We start from the raw sequence: 26023 nt of genomic DNA on the forward strand, positions 1-26023 counted from the left end.
CAGCTTTGCACACTCTTGGCTCTCAACCAGCTTCTCCTTGAATGCTTTTGAAGGAGTTCCCACATATGCTGTGCACTTGTTGGCTGCTTTTCCTTCACTCTGCGGTCCGACTCATCCCAAACCGTCTCAATTTGGTTGGGGGATTGTGGAGGCCAGGTCATCTGATGCGGCACTCCATCACTCTCCTTCTTTGTCAAATAGCCCTTACACAGCCTGGAGGTGTGTTGGGTCATTCTCCTAAGTGCAAACCAGATGGGATGGCATATCGCTGCAGAATTCTGTGGTAGCCATGCTGGTTAAGTGTGCCTTGAATTCTAAATAAATCACTGACAGTGTCACCAGCAAAGCACCCCCACATCATCCCACCACCATGCTTCACGGTGGGAACTACACATGCGGAGACCATCCGTTCACCTACTCTGCGTCTCAAAGACACGGCAGTTGGAACCACAAATTCAGACCAAAGGACAGATTTCCACCGGTCTGTTCATTGCGACTTTCTTGGACAAAGCAAGTCTCTTCTTCTCATTGGTGTCCTTCAGTAGTGGTTTCTTTGCAGCAATTCAACCATGAAGGCCTGATTCACCCAGATGTTGATGTGTATGTTCAACTCTCCTAGGCTGGTAACTCTAATGAACTTATCCTCTGCAGCAGAGGTAACTCTGGGTCTTCCTTTCCTGTGGTGGTCCTCGTGAGAGCCAGTTTCATCATAGCGCTTGATGGTTTTTGCGACTGCACTTGAAGAAACTTTCAAAGTTCTTAATGTTCCGGATTGACTAACCTTCATGTCTTAAAGTGATGATGGATTGCCATTTCTCTTTGCTTATTTGAGCTGCTCTTGACATATCACCCCTGCCTTGTCACAACACAACTGATTGGAAAGAAATTCCACAAATTAACTTTTAACAAGGCACACCTGTTAATGGAAATGCATTCCAGGTGAAACTGGTTGAGAGAATGCCAAAGAGTGTGCAAAGCTATCAAGGCAAAGGGTGGCTACTTTGAAGATTCTCAAATATGAAGTATTTTGATTTCACACTTTTTTTGTGTACTACATGATTCCATATGTGTTATTTCATAGTTTTGATGTCTTCACTATTATTCTACAATGTAGAAAATAGTAAAATAAAGAAAAACCCTTGATTGAGTACATGTGTCCCTCCAACTTGTGGAATTGTGTTGCATGACAGAACTGCACATTTTAGTGGCCTTTTATTGTCGCCAGCAGAAGGTGCACCTGTGTAATTATCATACTGTTTTATTAGCTTATTGATATGCCACACCAGTCAGGTGGATAGATTGTCTTGGAAAAGGAGAAATGCTCACTAACAGGGATGTAAACAAAATTGAGCGCAACATTTTTTGAGAAATAAGCTTTTTATGCGTATGGAGCATTTCTGGGATCATTTATTTCCGCTCATGAATCATGGGACCATGTTGCGTTTAATGTTTTTGTTCAGTATGAATTTTTCCCAACATTGTGAAGCACTGTTGCACTCATTCACACACGCACCGCACCCACACACACACACTCAGGTCAGCTCTCGCCGCCTCCCATACTGAAGGACCTGTCTGCAGGGGTGACGAGGCTGCAGTGCTGGAACATTTCCCACTGTACGACGGAGACATGTTGCTGACGACGGGCCATTTTTCTTCCTCCTGCTCCCGCCATTCGGTGGCATTGTGTCTACGTCCTGTGTAGCACTTCCCTGCGAGACTGGATTGTTCCAGTAAACAATGCTGCTCAGGCCACCAAAAAGTAGGGCTCGGCTGAATACTGTATTTTACTATATACTGGTTTTGATGCATGGACTGGGTTGGGTTGTTACTGTAGCTTCTATAGCAGTGTTTCAATGTTTGGTTTCTTAAATGTGATACGCCCCTCCGTTTTTATAGCCTACTTGAGTCGTCTCTCTCCCTCTCTTCTCACCAAGCCCTGTCACTCAATGAGCACAGCGCAGTTGTTATTGCTCGACCACAAGATAATTTGCAGACCATGCACTCTTCACTCTGCATGGTCAATGCAGCAGATGCAACAATATGTTCATGTCAACGATGCTGCTTTCCACTTTGCTTCTTAATATAAATCCACAAGCTATATTAACACTAAGATTTTGCAAACAGCTAGTTTGTCTTTTCTTATCAAGTTGGGGCTAAAATAAATTGTGTAAGCCGCTGATGTTAATCGCTAGCTAGCTAATAAATGTACTGTGTTAGCGCAAACGTAGCTAGCTAATACAGCCTGATACCAGTGCTGGTGTAGGCTTAAATCAGCATGTTTTTAGTACAACAGTGTCTTCTAAACCAGAGATGAATAGGCAAAGCATGAATATATTAGATACATGAAGTAAGCAAAAGACTATAGGGTCCCACTCCCCTGGGAAATGCTGACCAACACTTTGGTTACTACCCTGTCACAATAACGCCTCCATAGAGATCCTATTAGTGTTCTAATTCCTAATTCTATGAAAGCCTTCCTTGCCTTTTCATTAGTTGTCATGTCAAATAACACTATTTAAAGTGTCCACTATTATATTCTAACTATAGAATTAGAATAATCATTATATTTCCATGATTCCAACAGTTCACCCACAGGTTTATATTTAAATAAGTAATTTGCAATATTTGGTTAAAATAAGGTCTAGAATTTTTTTATCCATATTGTCCAGCCCTATGTAACTGTGGAAATGATCGCAAATGAGATTAACGTTTGGTTGAAGTTTGATTGAACAGTATAAAACAATCGGAATGGAGAAAGCCCCATTGGGAAAAAAACAACGTATAATTTGTTGCCACCCTAAGGTCATGCACATCTCGTAAAGCAAATGTAGAACTTGTATTATTTAAAAACACCAAATATGTAATACTGTCAAATGTGAAAAATATTGTGATATGATATTTTGCCCAAATTGCCAAGCCCTACCGAGAAGATCAATAAAACACTTGCATTGTTGCAAATACAGGTAAACCGCTGCCGCAACATTCCGCGAAAGAAGGTTGACACGCTAGAGAACACGAAAAAGTTTTAGGATCAACTCCCATTCTGGTAAAACGAATATGTTTGAGTGAAAGAACTGGACCGCGAAGGGCTACGTGCAAAAGCACAGTTATTAGACCCCATTAACCTCTTACATCTAGATGTTCTGCTAGCGGAACACCGCTCTAATATCCAATGATAGGGCGTGGCCCGAATTACAAATACCTCAAAAATCCCAAAACGTCCATTTTTCAAACATATGACTATTTTACACCATTTTAAAGACAAGACTCTCCTTTATCTAACCACATTGTCCGATTTTCAAAAAGGCTTCACAACGAAAGCAAAACATTAGATGATGTCAGAATACCCAGCCAGAAATAATCAGACACCCATTTTTCAAGCTAACATATAATGTCACAAAAACCAAAACCACAGCTAAATGCAGCACTAACCTTTGATGATCTTCATCAGATGACACTCCTAGGGCATTGTTATACAATACATGCATGTTTTGTTCAATCAAGTTCATATTTATATCAAAAACCAGCTTTTTACATTAGCATGTGACGTTCAGAACTAGCATACCCACCACAAACTTCCGGTGAATTTACTAAATTACTCACGATAAACGTTGACAAAAAACATAATTATTTTAAGAATTATAGATACAGAACTCCTTTATGCAATTGCGGTGTCAGATTTTAAAATAGCTTTTCGGTGAAAGCACATTTTGCAATATTCTGAGTAGATAGCCCAGCCATCATGGCTAGCTATTTTGACACCCACCAAGTTTGGCACTCACCAAACTCAGATTTACTATAAGAAAAATTGGATTACCTTTGCTGTTCTTCGTCAGAATGCACTCCCAGGACTTCTACTTCAACAACAAATGTTGGTTTGGTTCCAAATAATCCATAGTTATATCCAAATAGCTGCGTTTGTTCTTGCGTTCAAGACACTATCCGAAGGGTGACGCGCCGGCGCGTATCGTGACAAAAAATGTCTAAATATTCCATTACCGTACTTCGAAGCATGTCAAACGCTGTTTAAAATTAATTTTTATGCGTTTTTTCTCGTAAAATAGCGATAATATTCCGACCGGGTGACGTTGTTTTCGTTCAAAGACTGAAAATGTAAAATGGACTCTTCACGTGCATGCGCACACCCGTTTCATTGTTCTTAGATCGACCACTATCCAAATGCGCTACTGTTTTTCAGCCAGCGACTGCAGAGTCATCATTCAACGTTCTGGCACCTTCTGAGAGCCTATGGGAGTCTTAGAAAATGTCACGTTACAGCAGAGATCCTCTGTTTTCGATAAAGAGGCTATAGAAGGCCAAGAAATGGTCAGAGAGGGCACTTCCTGTACAGAATCTTCTCAGGTTTTTGCCTGCCATATGAGTTCTGTTATACTCAGACACCATTCAAACAGTTTTAGAAACTTTAGGGTGTTTTCTATCCAAATCAAACAATTATATGCATATTCTAGTTTCTGGGCAGTAGTAATAACCAGATTAAATCGGGTACGTTTTTTTATCCGGCCGTGAAAATACTGCCCCCTATCCTAAACAGGTTAAAACTTCTTCGGGATCGGTGTCCCTTCCACGGGACGGTTGAGCAAACGTAGGCTAATGCGATTAGTGTGAGGTTGTAAGTAACAAGAACATTTCCCAGGACATAGACATATCTGATATTGGCAAAAAGTTTAAATTCTTGTTAATCTAACTGCACTGTCCAATTTACAGTAGCTATTACAGCGAAAGAATGCTATTGTTTGAGGATAGTGCACAATTTTGAACAAAGTTATTAACCTCTCTGGGCTAGGCGGGACGAATTCGTCCCACCTACGCAACAGCCAGTGTAATCCAGTGGCGCGATTTTCAAATACCTTAGAAATGCTATTACTTCAATTTCTCAAACATATGACTATTTTACACCATTTTAAAGACAAGACTCTCGTTAATCTAACCACACTGTCCGATTTCAAAAAGGCTTTACAACGAAAGCAAAACATTAGATTATGTCAGCAGAGTACCCAGCCAGAAATAATCAGACACCCATTTTTCAAGCTAGCATATAATGTCACATAAACCCAGAAGACAGCAAAATGCAGCACTAACCTTTGATCTTCATCAGATGACACACCTAGGACATTATGTTATACAATACATGCATGTTTTGTTCAATCAAGTTCATATTTATATCAAAAACCAGCTTTTTACATTAGCATGTGACGTTCAGAACTAGCATACCCCCCGCAAACCTCCGGTGAATTTACTAAATTACTCACGATAAACGTCACAAAAAACATAATTATTTTAAGAATTATAGATACAGCACTCCTTTGTGAAATCGAGGTGTCCGATTTTAAAATAGCTTTTTGGTGAAAGCACATTTTACAATATTCTCAGTAGATAGCCCAGCCATCACGGCTAGCCATTTAGACACCGACCAAGTTTAGCCCTGACCAAAGTCCGATTTACTATTACAAAAGTTTGATTACCTTTGTTGTCTTCGTCAGAATGCACTCCCAGGACTTCTACTTCATTAACAAATGTTGGTTTGGTCCAAAATAATCCATCTTTATATTCAAAATAGTGGCGTTTTTGTTCGTGCGTTCCAAGACACTATCCGAAGTGTAAATAAGGGTCACGAGCATGGCGCAATTCGTGACAAAAGATTTCTAAATATTCCATTACCGTACTTCGAAGCATGTCAACCGCTGTTTAAAATCCATTTTTATGCAATTTTTCTCGTAAAAAGCGATAATATTCCGACCGGGAATCTGCGTTTAGGTAAACAGAGGAAAGAAAACAAAGCATTCGGTCGACGCGGGCACGCGCCTGAGTCTCACAGTACTGTAACCAACCACTACCCAAACTCGCTACTTTTTTTCAGCCAGAGCCGGCAAAGCCACGATTCAGCTTTTTGCCGCCTTCTGAGAGCCCATTGGAGCCGTATGAAGTGTCACGTAACATCAGAGATCCTTTGTTTTGGATAGAGATGACAAAGAAGGCCAAGAAATAGTCAGACAGGGTACTTCCTGTACAGAATCTTCTCAGGTTTTGACCTGCCATTTGAGTTCTGTTATACTCAGACCATTCAAACAGTTTTAGAAACTTTGGAGTGTTTTCTATCCAAAGCCAATAATTATATGCATATTCTAGTTACTGGGCAGGAGTAGTAACCAGATTAAATCGGGTACGTTTTTTATCCAGCCGTATCAATACTGCCCCCTAGCCCTAACAGGTTAATAAACAAATTAGGCATTTGGGCATTCTTGATACATCATTTTGAACAGAAATGCAATGGTTCATTGGATCAGTCTAAAGCTTTGCACATACACTGCTGCCTAAGTGGCATAAATGTATATTGCACCTGGGCTGGAATAATACATTATGGCCTTTCTCTCGCATTTCAAAGATGACGGTTCTTTTTTTTCTTTGTATTATCTTTTACCAGATCTATTGTGTGTTATTCTCCTACATTCCTTTCACATTTCCACAAACTTCAGTGTTTCCTTTCAAATGGTACCAAGAATATGCATATCCTTGCTTCAGGGCCTGAGCTACAGGCAGTTAGATTTGGTTATGACGTTTCAGGCGAAAATTGAAAAAAAAAAGGGGGCGGATCCTTTTAACTAACCTCAGCGGTGTGAGAGGTGTGTTAATTCCCCGGCAACACAGTCTCTGGATTGTGTTGGTGCGCAAAAAAAAAAAATCCCAATTTTTTTTTCTATTAGTCAGTGCATCAACTAGTTATAAGTTTAACATATTTTTCTGTAAACTAACTAGTCACCAGTTAGATGATTATTTGTCACATACATGACCATGGTGTAATCATAGCTAGCTAACCAGCTGCATACCGGTAAGCTCCGAGTACAGCTAGCTATTCGCAAATGATTTCGCTAGCTGAGTTTTTGTTTTTTTAAACGGCTGAGAACTCCAATCCTGTCGCTGGCTAGCAGTGCCACCTCGGCACTGTTATTTTGGGGGGTGGAAGAGGATGATGGGAACGTTAGATTAGACTTCTTTTAAGATAACCTTCGTTGAAGTTTGTAGTTACTACTGGTTACAGATCTGAGGCGAAAGAAATTGTCCGCCATGTTTTTTTGTTTTGGTCAAAGGCTTGGAGTTGGTGTATTGATACTTTGACGTAACCTACTAATTCAGCACATTGATTAGGCTACTTCAGACAGTGCAGATAACAGGGAATTGTCAAAGGCTTAGAACCCAATTCCATCCAATCAGATTGCAGATTTCTCAAAACCTGTTTTATAATGCATCACATTGTTCCAGTGGGAAAGGAGATAAGCTTTTGTTCTGACTGTCCCCATCAAGCAGCTGTGTAATTGAGGACCCTGTTGGGTGAGTAATTGAAGGTTTGAAGGTAGGCCCAGCAGTGGTGTAGTGAGGTTGAACTCTCCTGGGGTAGCCTTATCCTCAGGTCCCCTTAAGAGGCTGGAGGAGGGCACAGAGAATGACCAGGGGGGGGGTAATTTTGGGGAGCTAGGCCTACTGTTGCAAAAGACAGCAGATGGAAGACAAAAGAGGATGGAAGGCTCCCCCTGTTTTCTCGTTTCTTTCATCCTAGCTCTGTCTTCTGGAGCGCGAGGGGGGGGGACCCCTTTCAATTGAAAGGAGCTGGCATCTCTTCCCAGGCTTCCCTCTCTCTCCACAGTGCATCTGAATCCTTCCCTCCATGCCTCCCCCCTGTAACATACACACACAAACACTTATTCTGTTTTACTCCCTTCCCTCTTCCCCCTCTCTCCCTCACAAAAAAGGAAGCTAATGACAAATCTAAGAGGCTCTCTCCTTAATTAGTGTTTATGGCTGGTTTTGTCGCCTCCTTAGTTCTTCGTCACAAAGCAGCTGATTGTCTCCGTGGACTATTTGAGAAACCCCCTCTCGTCTCTTGTCAGGTGGTGCTACTTTGCTTAATTGTTCATTGTGTTCCAATTAACCATGGCAATCTGAATTCTTTAATATAATAGTCCCTATTATATTATGCCCTGTGTGCCATCAGAACTAAAGGGACTGGCTGGAGCGATTTTATATTTAAGCAATAAGGCACGAGGACGTGTGGTATATGGCCAATATACCACAAACTCCAGAGGTGCCTTATCGCTATTATCAACTGGTTACCAACATAATTAGAACAGTAAAAATACATGTTTTGTCATACCCTCTGGTATATGGTCTAATATTCCACGCCCTTCAGCTAATCAACATTCAGGCCTCGAACCACCCAGTTTATAATGTGTATTATCATTATCGCAAAATTCCCAATATTGCAATGCACACCGGGGGATTTCGACAATCCACAGAGTTTATATTCTCAGCAGGCCCAGCAGGCTGTATTTCCAGAACCTATTAAAATGTTTTACTTGGGTAGCCTAATCTTTGGTTAATTCATATAGCCTAGGCTTAAATGTACACTCCCCTATGTATTTATTTGGACAGTAAAGCTAGAACTTTTAATTTGGCTCAGTACCACTGCATTTTGGATTTGAGATCAAATGTTTTATGAGGCGAAAGTACAGAATGTCACCTTTTTATTTGAGAGTATTTTCATACATATGAGTTTTACTGTTTATTAACTTTATGTATCCATATTTGAAGGTGTCATAAATATTTTGACAAATTCACTTATAGTATTACATTTAGTCAAAAGTTTGGTATTTGGCCTCATATTCATATCATGCAATCAATGACTACATAAAGCTAGTGACTCTACAAACTTGTTGGATGCATTTGTAGTCTGTTTTGGATTATAGTGTGCCCAATATACATTTATGGTAAATAATATATTGTCACCTTTATCATGAATACGAGTAGAATATGTTTCTGAACACATTAATGTGGATGCTACCATGATTACAGATAATCATAAATGAATCTTGAATAATGATGGGAAAGTTACATATGCACGAAGATCATGCTAACCTCTCACCATTACCAATAACAGGGGAGGTTAGCATTGTTGGGGGGGTATGATATTTGTGCGTCTAACTTGCTCACGTATTATTATTCACGATGCATTCATGATTATCCGTAATCATGGTATCACCCACATTAATGCACAACTGTTCAGAAACATATTCTATTCGTATTTACGATAATGATGACAATATATTGGGGAGACCTCACCTGGCTTAACTGGTGTCTCCAGAGATGCAAGCTCTCTCATTGTCACTCAATGCCTATGTTTACCCCCACTGTACTCACATCCTACCATACCCTTGTCTGTACATTATACCCTGAATCTATTCTACCACGCCCAGAAATCTGCTCCTTTTATTCTCTGTTCCCAACGCTCTAGACGACCAGTACTTATAGCCTTTAGCTGTACCCTTATCCTACTCCTCCTCTGGTGATGTAGAGGTTAACCCAGGCCCTGTAGCCCCAGCATTACACATATTCCCCAGGTGCTCTCATTTGTTGACTTCTGTAACCGTAAAAGCGTTGGTTTCATGCATGTTAACATCAGAAGCCTCCTCCCTAAATGTTTTATTCATTGCTTTGGCACACTCCGCCAACCCTGATGTCCTAGCCGTGTCTGAATCCTGGTTTAGGAAGGCCACCAAACATTCTGACATTTCCATCCCCAACTACAACATTTTCTGTCAGGATAGAACTGCGAAAGGGGGCGGAGTTAGCCTGCAGAGTTCTGTCATACTATCCAGGTCTGTGCCCAAACAGTTCGAGCTTCTCCTTTTAAAAATCCACCTTTCCAGAAATAAGTCTCTCACTGTTGCCACTTGTTATAGACCCCCTTCAGCCCCCAGCTGTGCCCTGGACACCATGTGTGAATGAATTGCCCCCCATCTAGGTTCAGAGTTCGTACTGTTAGGTGACCTAAACTGGGATATGCTTAGCACCCCGGTCGTCCTACAATCTAAGCTAGATGCCCTCAATTTCACACAAATTATCAAGGAACCTACCAGGTACAACCCTAAATCTGTAAACATGGGCACCCTCTTAGATATCATCCTGACCAACTTGCCCTCTAAATACACCTCTGCTGTCTTCAACCAGGATCTCAGTGATCATTGCCTGTGTCCGTAATGGGCCCGCGGTCGAACAACCACCCCTCATCACTGTCAAACGCTCCCTAAAACACTTAAGCGAGCAGGCCTTTCTAATTGACCTGGCCCGGGTAACCTGGAAGGATATTGACCTCATCCTGTCAGTAGAGGATGCCTGGTTGTTCTTCAACAGTGCTTTCCTCATCTTAAATAAGCATGCCCCATTCAAAACATTTAGAACTAAGAACATATCTAGCCCTTGGTTCACTCCAAATTTCACTGCCCTTGACCAGCACAAAAACATCCTGTGGCGTACTATATTAGCATCGAAGAGCCCCCGCGATATGCAACTTTTCAGGGACGTCAGGAACCAATATACACAGTCAGTTAGGAAAAGCGAAGGCTAGCTTTTTCAAACAGACATTTGTGTCCTGTAGCACTAATTCCAAAAAGTTTTGGGACACCGTAAAGTCCATGGAGAATAAGAGCACCTCCTCCCAGCTGCCCACTGCGCTGAGGCTAGGAAACACGGTCACCACCGATAAATCTACGATAATCGAGAATTTCAATATCCATTTTTCTATGACTGGCCATGCTTTCCACCTGGCTACCCCTACCCTGGCCAACAGCTCTGCATCCCCTGCAGCAACTTGCCCAGCCCCCCTGCTTCTCCTTCACCAAAATCCAGATAGCTGATGTTCTGAAAGAGCTGCTAAATCTGGATCCCTACAAATCAGCTGGGCTAGACAATCTGGACCCTCTTTCTAAAATTATCAGCCGAAATTGTTGCAACCCCTATTACTAGCCTGTTCAACCTCTGTTTCGTATCGTCTGATATCCCCAAAGATTGGAAAGTTGCCGCGGTCATCCCCATCTTCAAAGGGGGAGACACTCTAGACCCAAACTGCTACAGACCTATATCTATCCTACCCTGTCTTTCTAAGGTCTTCGAAAGCCAAGTTAACAAACAGATCACCTACCATTTCGAATCCCACCGTACCTTCTCCGCTATGCATTCTGGTTTCTGAGCTGGCCATGGGTGCACTTCAGCCACGCTCAAGGTCCTAAACGATATCATAACTGCCATAGATGAAAGACAGTAATGTGCAGCCATTTTCATCGACCTGGCCAAGGCTTTCAACTCTGTCAATCACCGCATTCTTATCGGCAGACTCAATAGCCTCGGTTTCTCAAGTGACTGCCTCGCCTGGTTCACCAACTACTTCTCACGAGTTCAGTTTGTCAAATCGGAGGGCCTGTTATCTGGACCTCTGGCAGTCTCAATGGGGGTGCCACAGGGTTCAATTCTCGGGCCGACTCTTTTCTCTGAATATATCAATGTCGTCGCTCTTGCTGCTGGTGATTCTCTGATGCACCTCTACGCAGACGACACCATTTTGTATACATCTGGCCCTTCCTTGGACACTGTGTTAACAAACCTCCAAATGAGCTTCAATGCTTACAACACTCTTTCCGTGGCCTCCAACTGCTCTTAAATGCATGCTCTTCAACCGATTGCTGCCCGCCTGCCTAGCATCACTAAATCAAATCAAATGTATTTATATAGCCCTTCTTACATCAGCTGATATCTCAAAGTGTTGTACAGAAACCCAGCCTAAAACCCCAAACAGCAAGCAATGCAGGTGTAGAAGCACGGTGGCTAGGAAAAACTCCCTAGAAAGGCCAAAACCTAGGAAGAAACCAGGCTATGAGGGGTGGCCAGTCCTCTTCTGGCTGTGCCGGGTGGAGATTATAACAGAACATGGCCAAGATGTTCATAAATGACCAGCATGGTCAAATAATAATAATCACAGTTGTCGAGGGTGTAACAAGTCAGCACCTCGAGTAAATGTCAGTTGGCTTTTCATAGCCGATCATTGAGAGTATCTCTATCGCTCCTGCTGTCTCTAGAGAGTTGAAAACAGCAGATCTGGGACAGGTAGCACGTCCGGTGAACAAGTCAGGTTTCCATAGCCGCAGGCAGAACAGTTGAAGCTGGAGCAGCAGCACGGCCAGGTGGACTGGGGACAGCAAGGAGTCATCATGTCAGGTAGTCCTGAGGCATGGTCCTAGGGCTCAGGTCCTCCGAGAGAAAGAAAGAAAGAAAGAAAGAAAGAAAGAAAGAAAGAAAGAAAGAAAGAAAGAAAGAAAGAAAGAAAGAAAGAAAGAAAGAAAGAAAGAAAGAAAGAAAGAAAGAAAGAAAGAGAAAAAGAAAGAATTAGAGAGAACATACTTAAATTCACACAGGACACCGGATAAGACAGGAGAAATACTCCAGATATAACAGACTGACCCTAGCCCCCCGACACATAAACTACTGCAGCATAAATACTGGAGGCTGAGACAGGAAGGGGTCAGGAGACACTGTGGCCCCATCCGACGATACCCCCGGACAGGGCCAAACAGGAAGGATATAACCCCACCCACTGCCAAAGCACTTTGCCAAAGCACAACCACCAACTTACCATCCTGAGACAAGGCTGAGTATAGCCCACAAAGATCTCCGCCATGGCACAACCCAAGGGGGTCTCCAACCCAGACAGGAAGACCACCCCTCCTAGGGACGGCATGGAAGAACACCAATAAGCCAGTGACTCAGCCCCTGTAATAGGGTTAGAGGCAGAGAATCCCAGTGGAGAGAGGGGAACCGGCCAGGCAGAGACAGCAAGGGCGGTTCGTTGCTCCAGAGCCTTTCCGTTCACCTTCACACTCCTTGGCCAGACTACACTCAATCATAGGACCCACTGAAGAGATGAGTCTTCAGTAAAGACTTAAAGGTTGAGACTGAGTCTGCATCTCTCACATGGGTAGGCAGACTATTCCATAAAAATGGAGCTCTATAGGAGAAAGCCCTGGACGATTCTGACTTAGAATATGTGGACAATTGCAAATACCTAGGTGTCTGGTTAGACTGTAAACTCTCCTTCCAGACTCACATTAAGTATCTCCAAGCCAAAATTAAATCTAGAATCGGCTTCCTATTTCTCAAAGCCTCCTTCACTCATGCTGCCAAACATACCCTCGTAAAACTGACTATCCTACCGATCCTTGACTTCGACGATGTCATTTACAAAATAGCCTCCAACACTCTACCCAGCAAACTGGATGCAGTCTATCACAGTGCCATCCGTTTTGTCACCAAAGCCTCATATACTACCCACCACTGCGACCTGCATTCTCTCTTTGGCTGGCCCTCACTACATATTCGTCGCCAAACCCGCTGGCTCCAGGTCATCTATATGTCTTTGCTAGGTAAAGCCCCGCCTTTTCTCAGCTCACTGGTCACCATAGCAGCACCCACCCGTAGCACGCGCTCCAGCAGGTATATTTCACTGGTCATCCCCAAAGCCAACACCTCCTTTTGCCGCCTTTCCTTCCAGTTATCTACTGCCAATGACTGGAACAATTGCAAAAATCACTGAAGCTTGAGACTTGTAGCTCCCTCTCTAACTTTAAGCATCAGCTGTCAGAGCAGCTTACCGATCACTGTACCTGTACACAGCCATCTGTAAATAGCACTCCCAACTACCTCATCCCCATATTATTATTTTTTGCTCATTTCCACCCCAGTATCTGTACTTGCACATCATCTGCACATCTATCACTCCAGTGTTAATGCTAAATTGTAATTATTTCACCACTATGGCCTATTTATTGCCTTACCTCCCTAATTTGCACACGCTGTACATCTATTTTTCTATTGTGTTATTGACGGTACTTTTGTTTATCCCATGTGTAACTCTGTTGTTTTTGTCACACTGCCTTGCTTCATCTTGGCCAGGTCGCAGTTGTAAATGAGAACTTGTTCTCAACTGGCCTACCTGGTGAAATAAAATAAAAGTATTATTTTCCAGTAACATTTTCTATTGTTATTTACAATAAAAGTGACAAATTATACAGTACATTATTTTCCATTAATTTCTATTTGGCACAACGTAATCTGAAACACAACCAAAACAAACTGTAAATGCATCCATCAACTTTGTAGAGTCACAAGCTTGATGTAGGGCATTGCGCTCTAGGAATATTGGGCCACATACTAAACTTTTGACTGAATGTAATACATCAGGGGAATTTGTCCAAATACTTATGATTCCTTCAGATGGGGGGACTAGATACAAAAAGTGCTTTAGTTTTTAAACATAAAACATATGTATGAAATAAAAGGTGACATTCTGTACTCCATGTATGAAATAAAAGGTGACATTCTGCCTCCATAAAACATTTGATCTCAAATCCAAAAGAGTATAGAGCTACATTTAAAAGTTTGGGCTTCACTGTACAAATGAATACGGAGGGGAGTGTATGTTTTTTGTTTTTGTTTTTCAGGTAGTCACTCCACAAAGTGACAACCTCTTTCAGGTCGTCCTCTCTAATTTTGCTGGACTTTTATAAGAAGCAGCGAGTTTTTATGTATATGGTTACTAAGGCTGTTGCCCAGGTTAGGCTACTTGTGGTTGAGTGCCACAAGGGGCTGCGGTGTCCTCTTGCTTGAATCCCCAATTAAGTTGTGAGGAACCATGCCACTCTTTGCCAGTGTGAAACTTGATGCACACTATGAGAATACACATGAATGGTGTCAGAAGCGCTTCAAAACATGACACCCCCACTGTCACTCGCAGGGAGCCCGGCAAGGAGTGGGGCCTAAATCCTGGGAAATTGAATGGCACATGGTTGGAATTAAAGACTGCCATTGTACCCGGCAGCGTGACAGCAATTGAAATTTTCGGCAGCTGCCGGGGTCGAAGCACTATAAACTAGGGGAACGATGGTAATTAGACTTTAAGCACCTAAAAGAACAAGGCTCCCCCTCCCTTCAATACCCATTCACACGAGGAACTGTCTTTATTGCGCCCTGAGTCAGGGGGACCACATTAACTTCAAGGTTCCTGCAGCTTCCCTGCGCTCCCCTCTTCCCTGTGATCTGTATTGCAATCTGTGTCACCGGTGATTCTCGGGGTCCCCAAGGGCTATTCAAGCTGCCCCAGTAAGTGGCCCCTGTTAATGAGGGACCGCCACCATCTGGGAGTAGTGACAGGGTACCAGAGGAGGGGGGTGACAGGCGGGTGGGCCCCAAACAGGTTGGCCTTCATAGGGGAACATCAGTTCCTTCCCTTGAGACCGGTCATAAAAAGAGGGAACATGTGGAGTTGATGCAGGTGAAGATTGTCTGAAAACAATGCCTGCTCTGTATTCTTTTATTGTTTCTGAATACAATGATAGTTTTGCTGTAGGCCAAGCTATATTTTGTTGTCCTCAATACTGCACATTTAGAATCTGTACTAGGGTGGGTTACTCTGACTGCAGTATAGACACAGGCTCATTGCTTTTATGCTGCTTACATATTTCAAAGGTAAGCACTTTTATTAATAGACAGAGTATCACATTTCTACACTGAATCGAACACATGGCTGTCGTGTGTGTGAGGCACCCAATGGACCTGGCCTATTTGTCTTGGAGCTGACACAGGTCTCGACTCTGTAGCCTTTGATCTTCCTAGAGGCCCATTGCGCCTCTCAAAAGAGCTCATTGTGTCACCATGGATCATTCTTTGATACCCGGATACCCTCCCCCTGCCTCCCAGCACCGTGCGACTTCCACTGGTTGCCCCATGCAGTTGAGCCAAGACCCTTCCCACAGTGCCACTTTCGCACCCCTCTCAGCTTGCCAGCTGTCCCCTCATCCCCAAAGAAAACCCTCAGAGAGGCACTGAAGGAGACGAGAGGAGTTGGAACAGCACGTGGCGCACCAGTGTGTACGGTCAGGGATGATTGCTTTGGCTGTGCCTTCATAGCTTTTGCTGAGGGTCGCTTAGAAAACCCACTTCTACAAGCTGCCTTACAGCGTCTTGCACATCCTTGCCATAAAAGGGCATTTACAGAACAAGCCCTATTCCCACATTTTACATGATTTGATGAGTCTTTTGAAGATGCATCAGTGGGGCATTGTCATTGCAGTGGTACCCATCATCAATGGTTGATTTTCTCACGCATAATGCCTTGTACTAAAATAGCTTCACCTGGTGTTTCCTACACTTTGGCAGCTCTATCTTTTGACTCGTTCCTTTCCTGGACGCGTGAGGCTACTAAAAGTTCATAATCAAATGTACACCCACCTACTATGTTTGCAAAGCCCCCAAGTGCAATGCGTATTCAACCTTAATGGTGACAGGTGCTCTATCATTGGCTCCCTCCTCATCAGTAGTTTGCTCTCGCCAAGGGAAAGTGAGAAGGGTGCAGTTGGCTTGGCCCCAGGGAGGAACCGCAGCAAGCGTGTCAGACACTCGCACTGTTGGTTGACACTGCAGGATTTTGTGTCAGTAATTACATGCCTCCACTGAATCGGGAACTCATGTCAATACCTGCGTTTCCCATAAGCATGTCAGGGCGCATGTACAGAGGCGGCGGATTTACCCTGCTTTCACTTTCAGTGCTTGTCATCTCTTTTCATGCGTTTGGCATGTCTGTTCTGCTTGAACTTGTAGCTTCTCTGCGGGACTCTCATTTCCCCTTGAATTTGGGTTGGGGTATTTACTGTCATTTACAGTAAAAGCTAAGTCTGACATTGATGCTCCAGAAACCTGATTATTCCCCTTCTTTGTAATTGGTTTGGACACGCGTATGCAAGAATTTGCTCAGTTGTATCGGGTAGAGAAGCTGGAAAAGTGTGCTTTGATGGATCATGCTTTGTATCATGACCTCTAAGGCAGGTCATTATGTGGGCCAGTCACCATTTTAATTTCCCAGTTTTTCACTTCCAAACAGGCCCGCAGATCTAAACATGCCCACCTCCACAACTATGCACTCAAGCACGTGCTTGTAGTGAAACGGTGCCTTTTGAACCTTTCCCCCTTTCCAGTCTCATACAGGAGAAGATATATTTCCACACCTATACAAATATGTGTAGGTCCCTTTTGAGGTGGGCACACACCCGATAACCTGGCTTTCTTAGAGTCAACTATACTGATTATACATTTCCAAAAGACTGAACTGCTTTGCTTCAGCTTGGCTTTTGTGTTTGCTTTACTTGTCCATTGTGGGGCTTCTGAGTGGCGCAGCGGTCTATGGCACTGCATCTCCGTGCAAGAGGTGTCACTGCAGTCCCTGGTTCGAATCCAGGCTGCATCACATCTGGCCGTGATTAGGAGTCCCGTAGGGCAGCGCACAATTGGCCCAGCAGCATCCGGGTTTGGCCGGGTTAAGAATTTGTTCTTAACTGACTTGCCTAGTTAAATTTAAGTAAAAAATGAAATTGTATGATACTGAGGTGTTTATTCTCGCTGTCGGTCATGTAACCTCAATTATGCTCTGTAAGAGCTTCAATTAATGTATTTTTTTAAACAGTGAATATGGGCCATCTGAGGGAAAATCATAGTCCTCTGTGACTAACGTCACTCCCCCCCCACTGAGCTGTTGATCAGGTACAGGTAAAAAGTTTGGGGACACCTACTCATTCCAGGGTTGTTCTTTATTTTTACTATTTTCTACATTGTAGAATAATAGTGAAGACATTACAACTGAAATAACACACATGGAATCATGTAGTAACCGTAAGTGTTAAACAAATCAAAATACATTTTATATTTGAGATTCTTCAAAGTAGCTACTCTTGCCTTGACAGCTTTGCACACTCTTGGCATTCTCTCAACCAGCATAATGAGGTAGTCACCTGGAATACATTTCAATTAACAGGTGTGCCTTGTTGAAAGTTAATTTGTGGAATTTATTTCCTTCTTAATGTGTTTGAGCCAATCAGTTGTTGTGACAAGGTAGGGGTAGGATACAGAAGATAGCCCTTTTTGGTAAAAGACCAAGTCCATATTATGGCAAGAACAGCTAAAATAAGTGAAGAGAAACCACAGTCCGTCATTACTGTAAGACAAAGGTAAGTCAGTCTGGAAAATTCCAAGAACTTAGAAAGTTTACTTCAAGTGCAGTCGCAAAAACCCTCAAGCGCTATGATGAAACTGGGTCTCATGAGGACCACCACAGGAAAAGAAGACCCAGAGTTACCTCTGCTGTGGAGAATAAGTTCATTAGAGTTACCAGCCTCAGAAATTGCAGCCCAAATAAATGCTTCAGAGTTCAAGTAACAGACACATCACAACATCAACTGTTCAGAGGAGGCTGCGTGAATCAGGCCTTCATGGTCGAATTGCTGCAAAGAAACCACTACTAAAGGACACCACGCAGAGTAGGTGAACGGATGATCTCCCCATGTGGAGTTCCCACAGTGAAGCATGGAGGAGGAGGTGTGATGATGTGTGGGTGCTTTGCTGGTGACACGGTCTGATTTATTTAGAATTCAAGGCACACTTAACTAGCATGGCTACCACATCATTCTGCAGTGATACGCCATCCCATGTGGTTTGCGCTTAGTGGGACTATCATTTGTTTTTCAACGGGACAATGACTCAAAACACATCTCCAGGCTGTGTAAGGGCTATTTGACCAATGAGAGCGATGACGTGCATCAGATGACTGGGCCTCCACAATCACCCAACCTCAACCCAATTAAGTTGGTTTGGGATGAGTTGGATTGCAGAGTGAAGGAAAAGCAGCCAACAAGTGCTCAGCATATGTGGGAACTCCTTCCTCATGAAGCTGGTTGAGAGACTGCCAAGAGTGTGCAAAGCTGTCAAGGCATAGTGTGGCTACTTTTAAAGAATCTCAATTATATTTAGATTTGTTTAACACTTTTTTTTGGTTACTATATGATTCCATATGTGTGTTTTCATAATTTTGATGTCACTATTATTCTACAAGGTAGAAAATAGTCAAAATTAAGATACACCCTTGAATGAGTAGGTGTGTTCGAACTTTTGACTGGTACTGGTACCACTCATTGAGTGCGCCTCGCTAGGAACTAGTTCACCTTAACATGCTCTCGGTTTGTGAATTCGCCACAAGGTTGTGATGGCCAGATGATTTGTTTTTTGTTTGTCTTCAGCCATTTGTTGGCTCTATGGGGTAATAACCCTTGGACGTGCTTCTCGCTGGTACGAACTGCAATTCCCGCCACATTTTGGAGCCAAAATACTCATTATCAGGGATGACGGAAGGGGCCCTAAAGCAAACATGACCCGGATGACCTCTCTTGCTGCGCTTCGGTTGCTGGAGCAGTATGCAAACTCACTTTCCACACTCTCATTTTACGCTAGAGCCAGCAGTTAATGATGCACATTGGCCATTATACAAGCTTCTTATTAACAGATCAAGCCTCTTATGTTGACGACCAAGGACTTGTTAGGTCATGCCAAAGTTGTTTAACCATAACATGGGGATAAGTTTCTGAAATTGCAAAGCTTCGTTTGGGTCAATGGCCTGTCAACTGTCTCTGTCTCTGTCTCGAGAATTAACTTCTGTAATCATCACCTAATGACCAAACCAGCATGGATCGACCATCCGTCCAACCAACCATCAGATTGCATGGTCAGTTACCCGTCTTGCATTAAAGGCCCTGTCCTGTCAAAATCAAAATTGTGGATATATTTTTTATAACCTGTGATGAAATGAACATCACAAGTGTTCTTTTTTTTAAATTTAACTTTATTTAAATAGGCAAGTCAGTTAAGAACAAATTCTTATTTAGAATCACGGTCTCCCAATCACAGCCGGCTGTGATACAGCCTGGACTCTAACCAGGGTCTGTAGTGACGCCTCTAGCACTGAAATGCAGCGCCTTAGACCGCTGCGCCACTCGGGAGCAGAAGAGTTGAGTAGCCAGCCATAGGCTTGTTTCCTGTATAGCAGAAGAGTGTGGGTAGATGGATAATCAATAACTAACAGAATCATATAGATAAAACAATCTTGCTTAGGAAAAGCAGTGTGTCGAGTAGGTTGCCATAACAGCAGGACTAGTAGCATGGAGCCCTTGGATGCTGGGTAAGTCCATGATGGCCTGTCATCTGAGTCAACGTAGGGAAGGAATGTGGCCTTTAAGTTTGCCCTGTGCTGGCACTGCAAGGCCTTAAAAAACCTGGGTGGTTCTGAATCCAGTGCCAGCATACACCCACATGAGGCATCTTTGGCATTTACTTCAGTTGTTCTAGTAAACTCCTGTCATCTGAGCTAACAGGGGTTTCTTCCCCCCTCCAACCCTCCTACTCTCTGTTGGGGCCTGTCCAGTCTGAGATGGGTGTGGCAGGATGGGTATCTGCTAAGCCCAAATATGGGCAAAATGCTTATCGTGCAACCCAACCCCTATTTATCCAGTCTACCATTCTTACACAGCGGAGTTTAACTAGCATCACAATGTGACAATGTCTTGCTATTAGTATTTTAGATATTTGAAATTTGACATGATGCAAGCCACAGCCAGTATGTCATACATTTTTCTCTTGAGACAAAAAATTACATGCACAGACAGAGATTTTGTCAGTCTGCAGGTGTGAAGGCCCACAGCCCTCCCCCCGCAGGGGTTTTAATTGCCCTACTCGCCCACTAGTAAGCCCCTTTTGTTGGCCGGCTCACATAGTAGGCTACAGTTCATTGTGAGCCGGTGCTAGGTGACAATGTTTTGCAGTATGTTTTAAGGTGTGTGTTGCTATACAATAGCATTTATGTACATACAAGCCTCATGCCTTCCGCCTAGTATTATAGTAGTGTTCTCCTACATGCCCCCTCTTGTGTTGCTCTGCTTAATTCCTATCCCCAGGCGTCAAAGTAATCAAACATGCCAGAGATTTACCTAAGAAAGGGAGTGTGTGTATGTGTGTCGTAGAGGTTTACATAACTGTAGCGGAGAGGGGCAGGGATTGAAATCCTTTGGCGAGCCGCCTAAGCGTTTTTTCAGGCTTCGTAAGTCCAAGCAGTGTAAAAAAAAAAAATACATTTTCGGGATGCAAAAAACCCACTTTCAGTGTAAACTTAAAATGACTAAAACCAGATATAAAGTATGTAGAATAGATAATGGACCTATTAAAACCTCTTACATCTAGGCGTTCCGCTAGCGGAACCCCGTTCCGCCAGCGGAACCCCTAGCCAACAGCCAATGGGATCGCATGGCGCGAAATACAAAAACCTAAAAAATCCAATCATTTCAATTTTTCAAACATATGACTATTTTACACCATTTGAACGATAAACCTCTCCTGAATCCAACCACGTTGTCCAATTTCAAAAAGGCTTTACAGCGAAAGCAAAACATTAGATTGTTAGGAGAGTACATAGACCAAAATAACCACAGCCATTTTCCAAGCAAGCATATATGTCAATAAAACCCAAAACACAGCTAAATGAAGCACTAACCTTTGATCTTCATCAGATGACACTCCTAGGACATTATGTTATACAATACATGTATGTTTTGTTCAATCAAGTTCATATTTATATCCAAAAACAGCTTTTTACATTGGCGCGTGATGTTCAGAAAATGTATTCCCACCAAAAACTTCCGATGAATTTACAAAAATACTCATCATAAACGTTGACAAAATACATAATTATTTTAAGAATTATAGATACAGAACTCCTTTATGCAATCGCTGTGTCAGAATTTAAAATAGCTTTTCGGCGAAAGCGCATTTTTCAATATTCTGAGTACATAGCTCGCCATCACGGCCCGCCAAGTTCGGAGCAAACTAAACTCAGAATTAGTATTAGAAATATTGTATTACCTTTGCTGATTTTCATCAGAATGCACTCCCAGGACTGCTACTTCCACAAGTAATGTTGTTTTTGTTCGAAATAATCCATAGTTATGTCCAAATACGTTTTGTTTGTGTGTTCAGGTCACTATCCAAAGGGTAACGCGCGAGCGCATTTCGAGACACAAAAAGTCAAAATGTTCCATTACCGTACTTAGAAGCATGTCAAACACTGTTTAAAATCAATTTTTATGGTATTTTTAACGTAAAATTGAGATAATATTCCAACCGGACAATAGTGTATTCATTCAAGGGGGAAAAGAAAAAACAGCGTGCTCGCGGGAACGCGCATATCCAATCTCTTTGTCCCCAGGCAGTCCACTCAGAAACTGAGCTACTATACTCTGCCCAGTGACAGGGGAATGCTCAAAACACTTTCTGAAGGCTTTAGACAGCCAATGGAAGCCTTTGAAAGTGCAACGTGACAGCACAGATACTGTAGTTTCGAAAGGGACTAGAAAGAAAAACTACATTTCTCAGATCCTACACTTTCTGGTTGAATTTTTCTCAGGTTTTTGCCTGCCATATGAGTTCTGTTATACTCACAGACACCATTCAAACAGTTTTAGAAACTTCATGCATATTCTCATTTCTGGGCAAGAGTAGTAACCAGTTTAAATCGGGTACGTTTTTTCATACGGCCGTGAAAATACTGCTCCCTATCCATATCAGGTTAATAGATAATGGAACTTTGTTTTATAATATAATCTTTGTGAACTATCAATCAACAAAATAAAGCTAGACTGGGAGAATTGAAAATTCCAAAAACAATTCATTTAGCAGTATTTATTATGTTTGAGCAAAATAACAGAGCATTAGCTATGGCAAAATGCATAGAATTGCAGGGAATTTGCTTTAAAACATTTTCTCTCAGCTCAGTGGCAGAATATGTCCACTGAACAAAAATATAGACGCAACATGTAAAGTGCTGGTCCCATGTTTCTGAGCTGAAATAAAATATCCCAGAAATTTTCCATACGCACAAAAACAGTTTCTCTCAAATTTTGTGCACAAATTTATCATCCCTATTAGTGAGCATTTTATACTTTGTCAAGATAATCCATCCACCTAAAAGGTGTGGCTTATCAAGAAGCTGATTAAACATGATCATTACACGGGTGCAGCTTCTACTGGGGACCGTAAAAGGCCACTCTAAAATGTGCCATTTTGTCAGGCAACACAATGCCACTAATGTCTCAAGTTTTGAGGGAGTGTGCAATTGGCATGCTGACTGCATGAATGTCCACCAGAGCTGTGTCCAGAGAATTTAATGTTAATTTCTCTACCATAAGCCACCTGCAACGTTGTTTTAGAGAATTTGGCAGTATGTCCAAACGGCTTCACAACAGCAAACTGCATGTAACCACGCCAGCCCAGGACCTCCACATCCTGCTTTTTCACCTGCGGGAGGGGCTTTTTTGTGGGGAAAGACTCATTCTGATTGACTGGGCCTGGCTCTACAGTTGGTGGACCTGGCTCCCAAGTGGGTGGGTGGGCCCTGGGTGGGTGGGCCCTCCCATCCCAGGCCCACACCCCTGCCCAGTCATGTGAAATCCATGGATTAGGGCCTAATGAGTTTATTTCAATTGACTGATTTCCTTATATGACTAACTCAACAACATTTTAGAAATTGTTGCATGTTGCGTTTCTATTTTTGTTCAGTGTAGAATCTCACATTTTTGAAGTTTTAAAGCACATTTTCAATCTCAGCTCCATGGAGAAATGTGTAGAAATGCAGGAAATGGGCTTAAAAATGTAAAACATTCTCTACACCGCCAAAGCTGCGCTGATGGTCCAGCTGCGCCCATTGCCACGCCCCCTGTCACATCCACCACTTAAGTCCCGTTTTGATAAAAAACAAGAGGGAGGAAGAATGATAAGTTAATATGACCATGATGCGGTTAGCAGTATATGTTGGTGTCTCGGCTTCCTGTATTTACTGTAGCTAGATTGATATTTGTTTTCAGTGATTAACAAGCTTTAACACTCTGTCCAAGCCAGAAACTGATAGCAAGAGAGGAAATGAATTCTGATTAGTCTTGGCATAGCCAATCGCCAAAGTCGACTCATCAATAGCCCAAAGGACTTTGTAAATAGGCACTTTTTTGGTGCAGGTGCTATGCTGGTTTCTGTTTGTCCGTCAAGATGTTTTCTGTGGGAGTAGGCTAGTGTGTTTATTGATGTGGTTTGTGGTAGCTATGTTTGATGCACTGAAGAGGCCGATGTCTTGTGTGAAGCCATTGTTTTTATTCGTTTAACTCCTTTCCCCGGTCTACACCTGGATTTACAAAAGAGCCTTTTATATGCGTTCACGGATGATTTGATATCCATCCGAGCCCACCGACGTGTAGGACAGCTAGTCCTAGCACAATGGTTTCAGAATGTGAATGTCATTTGTTGTTTTCTGTTTTTGTTTCGTTCACAGAATGGGACAAAGAAATCGTGGGACTTCATGCGAACTCATGACAGGTGAGCTTTTATCTGCCATTGACCGGTTTCATTGTTGGTAAGACAAAATTCTGTGCCAGAGCTTGACACACACACACACACACACTCTTCAATTGTTCCACCACCTCATCACCCTCGCTGTCAGCTGAGAGGAGGAGACCCTAATGGTCAGTGGTCAAGAAGTGAATACTTTTAAATTCCCACATGGCTCCCCTCTGTCACTTTTCCCAATGCCTTCCCATACTGTTCACTTTGCCATGTTACCTAGTAACGTCAAAAATACAATATTAATGCCATTTCAATGAGCTTGGGAAAGAGCCAACATCCTGACAATTTCTCCCTTCAGTCGATATAATCTCTGGGTATTTATCGTGGAGATTTAAAAACTGAGGTGTGTTGACACTATTGTAACCACTTTTTATATATCAGAGTAAAGTCACTCCAGTCCCATCACCACAGCTTTGGTTACATGCTGTCAGTCACTTGTGCATATCTGAAAGGGTTCTTTGCTTCGTTTAAGTCTTAGCGGTCTGAATAAGTGGATGGCACATGGTAATACCGCCCACTGCAGGGTAAAAAGTCTGTTTGATCCACATTACCAGTACAGAGGAAGGTAGAAACTACTCTCCCACCGAAGAAGCTTTAATTCACCAAATAAGTATCACCTTTGAGGGTCCCGGTGTCGGACAAATCATGACTCCCTTCTTGTCTGTCGTTGACCTTTTCAGGAAGCAATCACTTCTCATAGAATGGCCACCCTATAAATTGCCAAAATACAGTAACATTCTGGGTGAAACAAGGTGGTCTTAATTGTGGACTTATTACACTGTTGAACAATGACTATAAAATCCTGACGAACGACGAGGCCAGTGGAAGGGTAATATCGCACCTTGGTGTCAAAGCACATCGCCAGGCTCCCACCTGCTATTCAGAGAGCAGTAGTATTGTGCCCTTGGGGTACTTCATGGGCTGTTTAAGCCCTCATTCCTGCATCTCCCCCACCAACCCCTGAGAGATCATTCATTTTACTGGGAAAGGATGGTGCGATGGAGAAAAGAGCAGTAAACTGAAAAATGCAGGCCTACTTCACAGTGAAAAAGCCCCCCTGGCACATCTGAATTTGGCCTTCAGTCCAAGTGCCTCTGCAGACATTTCCAGAGTGGACGATGACAGGACCATGGGGTTAACCTCTAGGAGTTGGTTTGCATAATGGTCCTTTTTGTAAAGAGTAAACGGATGTATCTCATTAGAGAAAAATATTGGCCTGCTCCTTTAATCAGTGTTCAAAAAACGGTATGGAAATTCTTGTTGAAAGTGGAGGCAAGACATGGGTGGGTTCCAATGGAGATGTGAAGGTAAAAGTGGAGGTTGTTTCAGGTTTCCTCTTTGTGAAAAAAGGTCAGTGAAAGGGACCAAATTTATGAGGTGAGGGGATGGAATAGAAAGAAAGGGAGTAAAGAGAGCGGAAAATGGTAGGATCTTAAAATAGGAGGCTGATGGTGGTGGGTCTCATACTTTCATAAACCCCAAATAGCCTACACTGGATAGATATGTTTAGATTTGGAATATGTCTATCTGCATGGGATAATCTATATGGGTGTGCTTTGTATTGAGCAATCAGTATCTTTAACTATTTTCACACTGAGCTGAGCCAAGCTGAATTGTACTGCTGTGCTGGCCTGGTTAGGCCTACTTATCCACCATAGTTGCTGGAACCATGCTAGAAAGGACAATGTAAAAATAAAAAGAGCTGAGCCAGTGCAGTTTGGATCGGCACAATAATGTGAAAAGGGTATTTGATAGTTTATTAGGGCTGGGAATTGCCAGGGATATCAGGATATGATATCACAATACTTACCGTTGAAGTCGGAAGTTTACATTTCACATACACCTTAGCCAAATACATTTAAACTGTTTT

The 26023-nt window shown here is 42.7% G+C and overlaps 1 protein-coding gene across 1 annotated transcript in view; it reads left to right on the forward strand.

Moving 5' to 3' along the window:
* nudt14 (nudix (nucleoside diphosphate linked moiety X)-type motif 14) overlaps positions 1-26023 on the forward strand; it is a 90232-nt gene that overhangs the window by 25848 nt on the left and 38361 nt on the right. The window contains exon 2 of the mRNA XM_014145103.2: positions 24083-24126. Coding sequence (XP_014000578.1) covers positions 24083-24126 — 44 coding nt within the window. The remainder of the gene's footprint in view (positions 1-24082; positions 24127-26023) is intronic.

This window comes from Salmo salar, chromosome ssa15, assembly GCF_905237065.1.
Source record: "Salmo salar chromosome ssa15, Ssal_v3.1, whole genome shotgun sequence".
NCBI lineage: Eukaryota > Metazoa > Chordata > Actinopteri > Salmoniformes > Salmonidae > Salmo > Salmo salar.